At 32.6% G+C, this 11024-nt stretch overlaps 1 protein-coding gene across 1 annotated transcript; it reads left to right on the top strand.

The window, feature by feature from the left end:
• Position 1: 1 nt before the first annotated feature.
• LOC134716653 (cilia- and flagella-associated protein 206-like) lies at positions 2 to 10788 on the top strand. Its single transcript, XM_063579661.1, has 6 exons — positions 2 to 167; positions 5237 to 5341; positions 7517 to 7602; positions 7900 to 7999; positions 9301 to 9443; positions 10698 to 10788. The coding sequence occupies exons 2-6, from the start codon at positions 5285 to 5287 to the stop codon at positions 10786 to 10788; spliced, it is 477 nt and encodes a 158-aa protein (XP_063435731.1). The 5' UTR covers positions 2 to 167; positions 5237 to 5284.
• Positions 10789 to 11024: the final 236 nt, after the last annotated feature.

Raw genomic sequence — 11024 nt, 5'->3', positions numbered from 1 at the left:
TCATCATTTAGCTCCTATTTGTAGAAAAAATAATTAATTTTTATATTTTATTTTATTTTATCTTATTCCTTGGAAATCACTTGGGTCTCTACCAAAGCCAGCTGAACTTCTTGTGAAACTGATCTAGGCAAATGAGGAAGCTGTCAGCAGATCTTTGAATACTGAAGGTAAGGAACCCTTAATAATAATGATTCATTCAGCTGTTATGATTAAGAATATGTTAAATTATATAAGGAAAATATTTCAAACTGGATGAAATGAGCATAATATTATTATACTGAATGTCAATAGCTAAATTTTAGATAATTGTCATGATTGAAAATGAAACTTCAGTGCATTTTTCTACTTTATTAAATTTGTAACATGACCCTAGAACTAAGGCATAGTATGATTGTCCTAAAGATGGCTGCATCAAATCATTTAGCTCTAATGAGACATTGGATAACCACCTTCTGCTGGGAGATTGTAACTATGGAGTTCCCCATATCTGAAAAATCTGCTGCACTATTGACTTGTTCAGAGACCATTCTGTTAGACAAACCTTTTTCCCGACTCAAATGATCTGCTAAAACATTCTTCTTGCCCATAATATGGGCTGCTTTCAATACTATGTTGTTTTGAATTGCTATCTGCCATAGCTCCCAAGTCAAGTAACATAAATTTGGTGACTTCGTCCCCCCTTGACCATTTATGTATTGCACTATGCTTGTGTTGTCGCTCCTTATCAGAACACATTTTCCCTTCAAAATTTTCAGAAAATGCTGAACTGTCAAAGTTACAGCTTTCATTTCCAAACAATTTATGTGCCAAAGTTTCTGTTCTGAGTTCCAAACTCCCTGAAAAATCTGTTTTCCCATATGACCCCCATAACCTTTCATTGAAGCATCTGTCGTTATGGTCACATTGATTTTGGCAATTGCAAATATCGGCCTTTCAGCGTGTTGGCTGAATTTTTCCACCATAAAAGATGAGATTTCAGATGTTGTGTCAATGGAACATGTGCCAACATATTTTTGCTGACTGGTCTCCAAAAACTTAACAAATGAAGTTGGATGGGTCTCATAAACAGACGAGCATTGGGAATCAATTCGATGCATGATGCCATCATCCCCAAAATTTTCAAAAAATCTAGAGCCAAATTCTGACCTGAAAGCATTTTTTCTAGTAATATCTGTAATTTTTCTATCCTTTCCATTTTTGGATAAACTAGGCCCTTGTCTAAATGAAAAACTCCCCCTAAGTAAGTTATCACTTGACTTGGAACTAGGCTCGATTTGTCTATGTTTATCATAAAACCTAGTGAAACCAACAGATTGAGACATTTCAGACGATCCTGAACTAATTGCTGTTGGTTTTGATTGACTATCAACCAATCGTCTAAATATACTGACATTCTGATATTTTGAGTTCTCAGATATGCAGCTACTACTGACACCAGTTTTGTTAAAATTCGAGGAGCACATGTTGGGCCAAAGCACATTGCTTTCCATTGATAACATTGATTTGCTATGCAAAACCACATGTACTGACGATGTTTCTGAAAAATTGGTACATGGAAATATGCATCGCTCAGATCTATTGAAATTGCCCAATCTTTTGTTTTCACTAGATTTATGACTTTGCTCATTGTGTCCATCTTGAAATGGACTTTCTTTAGATGTGCATTTAATGGTTTTAAATTTGTCACAGGTCTCATTTTCCCGTTTTTCTTTGGCACCAGAAATAGTGTACTGTAAAAACCTGTGAGAGATTCCGGAAAAAATACTTTTTCTATAGCATATTTTTCTAATAAAGAATTTATTTCTGCCAAAAATATATCTGCGTTTTTGTGAGATAGTATTGTTTTCTTGATGCCTGTCCATGCAGGTCTTTGAAGAAATTCCAGTTTGTAACCTTCCTCTATTATAGAAAGTACCTACTGATCTGTTGTTATCATTTTCCAATTTTGAAGAAAATATTTTAGACGCCCCCCCTTCTGGAATCTCTGTACACATCATTAAATGTGAGCCTACCTTTGAGTCAACTGTTGTTCTTTCTGGGGATCCGAAAAGACCCCCAGCTACTCTGACCAGTCTTGTTGGTCTTGTCCTTATTTGACTCTTTTGCAGGACCCTTATAGCCTTGATTGTCTCTTTGTGGCTGTCTCCCACTATTTGATGTCTTAGGCACATTGAACCTATTGTTATTTGAGCCTCTAGTCTTATTGGCATTAACAGTATTATGCTCAACATTGAACTTGGGAGTTTTATTTTGCCAATCTCTGTCAAAATCTGCCCTTCTCTTCCTACCCTGACCTAGTTCAGGTAATAAATCATTCAATTTTTGTTCCTTGCGCTTTTCAAGGCATGTCTCAAGACCATTCCCAAAAACACCTTCTCCTGATAGAGGCAAATATTGAGTTTTGTCTTTTATATCAGACAAATTCACAAGACCTGATTCATGTGATGCAGCCTTACGTCTGACTAAATGAAAGAATGCACCAGTCCTACCCGACTGGTCCAAAGACTTAGTTGACATTGAGAACAAATCTTTCACAATTTGACAACATGATTCTTTCTCCTCATGCTCTAAAGACGGAGAATTTTCAAGCTTCCCAAGCAGAGTACCCATTGTCTGTTGTATATACATGCCTGAAATCACATTCATTCGACACGCCATTAGTCTTTGATATGAAAGTTTTTCAATTTGTTTTAAAGGCTGTGTATATAATTGCCTATGGCCAGTATCCCATGACTTTACTGCCTTTGGCCCATGGTTCTTTCTTATCATTGGCTCTAGCAAGTCGTCCAGACTAGGAACTTGCAAGAACTCTACAGCACTATCACGCACAGGAAAACAACCCCTGTATTCCTCTCTATAAGGGGAAAGTTTCTCTGGGTGCTGACACCGCCATGAGTTTTCCAAAATAGTGACTTGAGCCTGATCCATAATCAACCCAACACTACCTTTATCATTGTTTGAGGCAATATCCTCACTAAACAATTCTGACAAAACATTATGTCTAGTAATATTGTCTGAGCTTAACTCAACATCTTTGTTTACATCATTTGAAACAGATTTTGATTGTACATGTTTCATAAACCTTTCACCTTTTCTAGCAACACTAGCTGTTGACTGCTCAAATCTAATTTCGCTCTCATTATCTGACTCATTGTCAGAGCGAATGTCACCAAGTATATCCCTTTCTATCGGATTAACATGGATAGAAATTTCTGACCATGCGTCGAAATCTATATTCCTAGAAATTCTAGGAGAACCCAAATCCTCGTCTAGATTCGAAACTAGTGGAATAATGGGTCTAAGTGTGTCAGATCTGAGCAAACCTTGTGTTTCTCTATTCTGACCCCTTGAATCTGGATTAGTTTCAGATCTGGGCATACCTTGCGTATCCCTATTCTGAACTATACTCTCGTTATTTGCCCCTCTAACATTGGCTAACGACTGCATCATGCTAAATAATGTATCAAATTTACTATCAAAATTGTCTTGCAAACCTTTGATTTTCTTGTCATATTCCTGCTGCAATGCAGTTGACTTTGATGATTTTTTCTTAGCCGTACCAGTGGTTTTGGTTCTGGACATATCTTTACTTGCCGGTAAAAAAGATGGCATATCTTTGTTTACCTCCTCCGAATTCTCGTGCACCTTGAGATCGGATTCCATACTCAAATATATTTAAATTTTCAATTTAAACGATATATTATTAAAACTTTGTTATATAAAGAAGTCTTCAATAGAAATAAAAACTAAAATTTCTAATTTTGTTGAAAACTTTGCAGCGACGAGAACATCTGTTCGCTAGCTCGCAAAAATTAAAACTGATGAGAATACCTGTATATTTACCTGTAGTGGGATGTATTACACAGGTAAGGTGATCGGACATCCTAGGGATGTTTTTATTTCTAGATCACCTAGATGTTTGCGATGAGAACTAGTTAACATGAATTATATTCTAATTTAATAAATGTCAATTTTCACTGGTAGGTATAATGAATATTATTAAAAATTAGTATACAAAAAAGGATTATAGAAATAAAAATTAACAGCTGTCAAAACAAACAGCAATTAATCAGATTAAAATGTCCAGTGGCAATGCCACTGTAACATGTATTTTTATCTAATTAGCAAAATATTGCTAATATTTAAACATTATACATACATTATTTGTACTAAAAAATATTTTCAATATTGTGACAAGCACACTTTTTGATATTTTTAATGTAAAAAAAAATGTTTATGATTTATGTATAATATCTTTATTTATATTATGTTTAATTTAAATGACTTCATTTCTGAGATGTTGAAAAGCTATTTAGAATTGATGTCAAAAGTGTTCAGACCAGAGAGATTCAGATTAAACATTGCTGAATGACAAAACATTAAAATAGCTAATGATTATCAAATGCAACACTTAAACTATGCTTACACGAATATTTTTCACATGCATTATTTATACATGTATAATATTGTTAAAAAATACCATGATGAAATGTAATGTGTAATTTAATTAATTACATTAGTAAAGTAATTGTAATTTAATTAATTACATTTCAAAAACAGTGTAATTGTAATTGATGTAATTGATCATTTTTGCAATGTAATGTGTAATTCAATTAATTACATTCCATTGTAATTGACCCCAAGTCTGAATGGGAGACAACTCCAAATGTTCAAGCAATTCACAGTACGGAGACAGCACAGTAGTTATTTCACTGTCTGACATCATACAACAATAGGCGTTGTCAAGACATGGGAACGAAACAAATTGTGAATACGTAGGAAAAAAATATAGTTCCTTACTTTTTCTACATAAATTTCGTAAAAGAAAGACATTTGCCAATGTAATAAAAAGAATAACTAATCAAAGAATTCAAATATCGAAAAATATTCAACTTGTGACTGAACAACACTGATAATTAACTCATGCACTACGTGCATTCGTGAATTAATGTGTTGGTCGGTCACTCGTTGAATATTTTTCTCTATTTGAATTCTTAGATTAGTTATTCTATAATTTATAACTGGATTGCACAGTGGAAATTATGTCTAGCTCCTTCAAATTTATATACATGAATTATTCAATTGATTAATTTGTTTTCTTGCCTGACCATATATGCTATACATGTAAATTTTTTTGAAATATTTAAAATTTGACAGCAGCATCAAATACTTGAATGCAAAACTCCCACTTAGCTGACCATTGATGACATTTATTTTATCTTGCTTTATGTTACAGCCTCAGTTCATTCATCTGTCGCAGTTGTGGAGTGGTTTTCAAAATGAGATGGTTTTACTCAGTGTTCTGAGCAATATACTTGCTAGTCTGGAACCATTTACAAGGGTAGGTATACATTGAGTTAGTTACACAGAATTATTGGTAATTTGTACATTTTTCCTTTGATGTGTATTTGCTGATAATGTCAGTATCAGTGGACTGGCTGTGATATAAAAGTTATTGGGTTAGTATGCAAATGACATGCGCGAATGCAACTTGTAAAAATCTACTTTCCCTATTCATTCACAAAATTGCGCTTGATTTTTTTCTCTCGCAGAAACACACGAGATTTTTGGTGAATGAACCACTTGACATTGTTTGAAACTTTCACAAAGTCAGTTAAGCCTTTTTGAACGAATTTTTGTGAAAATGTGAACAGAAAATGTGAATAGAAAATGCATGAAAAACCTGTATGACTTTTAAAAAAAAATGTATGTGTCATATGAAGTACAACTAACATATTGTCCATGCTGAGTTTTCATTCATACAATACCAATTCATAGCCTGGTGCTGTTCCAAGTAGTTTTCTTTTTCTGTTTCTTGAGAAGTATTTGTTTTACTTGTTCAGTCACTATAAAGTGTTACGATTCATATTTAAACGCAACACATAAATAGTTACCAAAAAGGTACCGCTATCGCATGAGAGAAGCTAGAAAGAAAATGAAATTTACGCATTTTCGACATTTTGATGGGACCATCATATACAATTTTAAAAGATGTGGTTTCATCGTCAATTAGTCCAAATAATAATAACATCTTGAAAGGCTATTATATTTTTTTTTTCTTTGACGCCTTACACGTCAATGTAAGGCGTCAAAGAAAATGATATAATAGCCTTTCAAGACATCATAATTATTTGGACTAATTGTCAATATGACAGATATTCATAGAACAAAGAACAAAAAAGTGAACCGTGATATTCATTTGCAGATCTAGGATAAATTTTTTAAAGAGGCGTATAACCCGGGACACCAAACTATAAAAGTCTGCTTTGACCAGAATTGTAGCCTTTAAAAGGGGTGACTGTGACCCGGGTCGCCATCCCCAAAAGTTGCTTCTGAAATTAAAAGTTACAGCAGTCCGCAGGGCCTTTAAACTCCAAGTTTCATATTTCTGGTCCGTGTTGAAAAAAAAAAATAAACATGACTTTGAAAAAGCAAGAATTATAGGCTAAAATTTTATTGATGTCTATTAAAATGTTTGAAATAATTATGAAGCTGACAGGAAATGAGTTTGTCGTCAGATAATTTTATAGTCAGCTTTCATTGCCTCCTGTATAAATGTCTCCTAACTGAGTACTTTCTTAAAATTATTTGAAATCAATGTAATGGTTTTCATGATGAACACTAGCCAATAATGACAAAATAAACGTAATTTTATCCACTAAACTAAGTAAACTATAATTATAACTTGTCGTTGAACTCAAAATGATGATTGATGAAAAATCTGCTGATTCATATCGTACCATTCTTATTACTGACTATCACTTAGGGAGGGTAGGAGTGGTTCTGATCCTGAAATCCAGGGTTAAAAAGCACGAGATCCCGAATCCTGAAACCAAAAAAAAAATAGTTTCTGTATCCCGAAAGTATCAAACCTCATATCCTGAGCTTAATAACACAAAATCCTGAAGTTCGTATAAAGGTCCTATCCCCTTTCATCACTAGTCTATGCTGATGCTTTGTGAAAAATGAAGAAATTTGACTTATCGGTATGCTACCATTATATTTGCCATTGTTAGTGTCATGTCTAAAGCAGAATATTAATGAAACACATGCACGCAAGAATTCCTTTTCAATACTTTGAGCAAGAGAACTCCATGTTTACTGCACTGTGACAAAATTGTGACGTCATGTGTGATTTGCCGTGATTTGCCGCGAAAAAGAAGTTTGTTTGTTATTTTCTCTATTATTGCAAAAACAAAAAGTCTTTTATTTTAAATATATATTCCCTTGAAAGTCATTATATGTTCTTACTAAGATACTTGTTTCTTTGTAAGATGTCAAGAAGTTCAATTATTTAGTTCTCTGCAATAAGTAAGTATGTATTTAAAAAATTTAAGAAATAATTTATTTAGTTACATTTGAAAATAAAATAATAGATAATGATTAAATATAGTTTTTAAACATTCAGTTTACGTTTAATGAACCTTAGTTGTATGCCAAGTTTTTGTTACTTTGTAAAATTGATAATAGATAATATACATTAGAAAAATATAATATAAATGTTTTTTATTTATAGGGTCACAGAGAACTATTAACAGATATGATCCTGACTCCATTCTTAGATGGAGCCATCATTGAATCAGATGAACAAAGAATTCAAAAGTATGTAATTATATTTTATGAAATTTATTTCCTCCTTCAAAATAATTATTCCCACTTATTATAATGTAGGCCATTACACTGCAACATAAACACATTTAATTTTTACAATTTTACATTTCAAAGCTCAGTTGAAAGAATAAAGATTTTTTTTCTAATTTTATTTTTCCAAGTAAATGGGGGGCAATATCAGTCAATATGTCTAACCAAATATCTTTTTAGAAGAATACAAAACAATATTTTGCAGCACACCAACAGCATGAATATATTGTGACAGGGGAGATAATCTATCTTTTTCAGTCAAAGGGAGAGAAAATTAATCCCAGTGATTTTAAAGATTTGGATTGGTTGTTTCCAGATACAACAAAGCATTTTTAAAAAATTACCACTGCAATATAGGGTAAGTTATTTCACATTATTATAATTGATTTATTAAAATAAAAATATATAAACAAGAATAGTATCTTCTTAGATCTTTAAATGTCATAAGCTCATAGTTTTCTTTTTGTATTGATATGGTCAGAGAGTAAATAAAATTTATTCTAATATGACGGCCTATTATCATCAACCAGTATAATCACAATATATCTAGCAAAAACGCAGTAATACACAAAAACGGCTGTTCAGCTTTACGACCAACTTATTTGTACTGCAAGATAATCTAAATTTTCGACATCAAAACCCCCACTTTACAAAGACTAAGAAGATTGAGATACAATATAATGTATCTCTATTCTACAGCAAAATAAACAAATCAGTCCTTTTCTATTTATTTTTCATGGTAAAATTTTCATAAAACAAAAATTCCCCGAAATGATGTTATTGTCTTGGCATGGCTATGAAACTAGGTGAAGTCACAAGTATGGTTTCGTAAACAAAAAATTGAATGAAAATACTGGAGGGTTTAAAGCTTCTTGTATGCCTCAGAACGAATAAAATTACATTGAAAAAAAATATATAAGTGAAAAATGCTATTAAAAAAAATAAACATTGAATTATATAATATTACTCATATTATCAAAATTGGGTAAAACAGAACGTCCAAAATATTATTGTATGTATAGGGCTTTCATGGCTAACAAAATTACCAAATTTGTCCTATTTGAATCGAAAAAAATCATGGCAGCTGTAGATCTGTTTTCATTTAACCATGGATTGGGCATTCATATTTGTTTATTTTACCCTGAGAGTTAGTGAGGGGTGAAATACTAATATAAATGCCCAACCCATGGTTAAATGCAAACAAATCTACAGCTGCCATGAAATATTTCTTAATTTTACACACATATACATCTGAAAGGTATTGCTATTAGAATATTAAAAAAAGGAAATAGGTACAAAATAAAAAAGGAACAGAAATTTTACTTAAGCCATGATATACTAAAAGGATTTCTTTGTTATAAATGGTGATTGAGGCAGTAGCAGTTACTTGATTTATGCAAATTAGAAGTTTAGAGGTAAGTTTGCAGCATTCCAGCATGAACAAGTGCATGCAACTTATCACAAACTTTTAAAATGTTGTCTTTTCTAATCATGTTTAGAACAAACTAGACAGTGATATTGAAAAAATAACAAGAGAGTGACTATCATTTTTGAGATTCAAGCTGGATAATGAGGCAGCTTTACTGAAAATTTTTCTTAGGAACCTTGACATTATTTTTCTTGTTTACAAAGGTCATTAATATGTTTATTCATTTACAGGATTACTGTGCTTGGGCTTTAGCAAAGTTTGACAGATTACTGTTACCTAGCAACCCTGATATTGGTGTACTTAGATACAAAGATTGTTATTATGGATTCAGAAATAAACAAGCAGCAACAGAATTTCCCCAAAAACCAGATGGGTAAGTTTTGTTATGTTACATTTAAGGTTATATACATGTAGTTAGTTATTCTTAGCAACATTCAATCATCAATCACAAAACAAGAATCATAGATAGTTAAACAATACAAAATGGATTATCTTTTATTAAGAAACAAAGCTAATATATCATTATTACATTATTAAGGATTGATTGTTACTTTTTCTCACCATTTGGCTTCCGTCGTCGTTGTTAACTTTTTACATTTTGAACTTCTTCTAGAGAAACACTGAATGATGAAACCAAACATGGCATGAATTTTCCTTATGAGGTGCTGACCAAGTGTTGTTACTTTGTAGCCTATCCATCATCCAAGATGGCCGCCAGCGGGGGACTTAGTTTAACATAGGACCCTATGGGAAATGCATACAAATGACTTCTTTTAGAGAACCATTGAATGGAATGAAACCAAACATGGCATGAATGTTCCTAATGAGGTGCTGACCAAGTGTTGTTACTTTGTAGCCGATCCATCATCCAAGATGGCCGCCAGCGGGGGACTTAGTTTAATATAGGACCCTATGGGAAATGCATACAAATGACTTCTTTTAGAGAACCACTGAATGGAATGAAACTAAACATGGCATGAATGTTCCTTATGAGTTGCTGACTAAGTGTTGTTACTTTGTAGCCAATCCATCATCCAAGATGGCTGCCAGCGGGGGACTTAGTTTAACATAGGACCCTATGGGAAATGCATACAAATGACTTCTTTTAGAGAACCACTGAATGGAATGAAACCAAACATGGCATGAATGTTCCTTATGAGTTGCTGACCAAGTGTTGTTACTTTGTAGCCGATCCATCATCCAAGATGGCCGCCAGTGGGGGACTTAATTTAACATAGGACCCTATGGGAAATGCATACACATGACTTCTTTTAGAGAACCACTGAATGGAATGAAATCAAACATAGCCTGAATGTTCCTTTCTTTATGAGGTTGTGTTGTTACTTTTAGCCAAATTTTGTATTTTTTTATATGATTTCAAAAACCCAAGTAGAATCAGGTGAGTTACAGGCTCTTGAGAGCCTCTAGTTTAACATCACAGTAGCCATTATTTGAAAAAAAAGAATTGTGGATATATATTTCTTATATATGAATTTAGCAGTTCCTGATTATATTTCAAAATACCATAGTTAAAATTTCTTCAGAAGTCAAATGTAAAATGGTCATGTTCAGGATATTGCTTGAGTCCATGATTGAATCTTAATAACTTGTTTGATATCTGTTTTAGATTTATTTGTCTGGTAGCTGATGGTGCCAAAAGAAATCCAGAATTAATACAGCTATTAGAACTTCATACACAATTTGCCAGTATAACATGAATTTAACAGGATTTTCCTTAATATTGCAAAAATTAAAATCGCATTTTAGTCTAAAATTACAAAATCGCAATAATAAATGTATGCAATAATATCTGAATTTACAGTAGCTTTCATCCTTAAACCTTTAAAAAAATATTAAGGAATACAATCACCAAAATTTATAGTAAATAATTAAGTTGAAATATATATTTTTTTGCCCCACCTACACTAGTAGAGGAGCATTATGTTTTCTGGTC

This window comes from Mytilus trossulus, chromosome 4 (genome assembly GCF_036588685.1).
Source record: "Mytilus trossulus isolate FHL-02 chromosome 4, PNRI_Mtr1.1.1.hap1, whole genome shotgun sequence".
NCBI classification, from domain to species: Eukaryota; Metazoa; Mollusca; class Bivalvia; order Mytilida; family Mytilidae; genus Mytilus; species Mytilus trossulus.
This window is presented reverse-complemented; position numbering and strand designations above follow the sequence as displayed.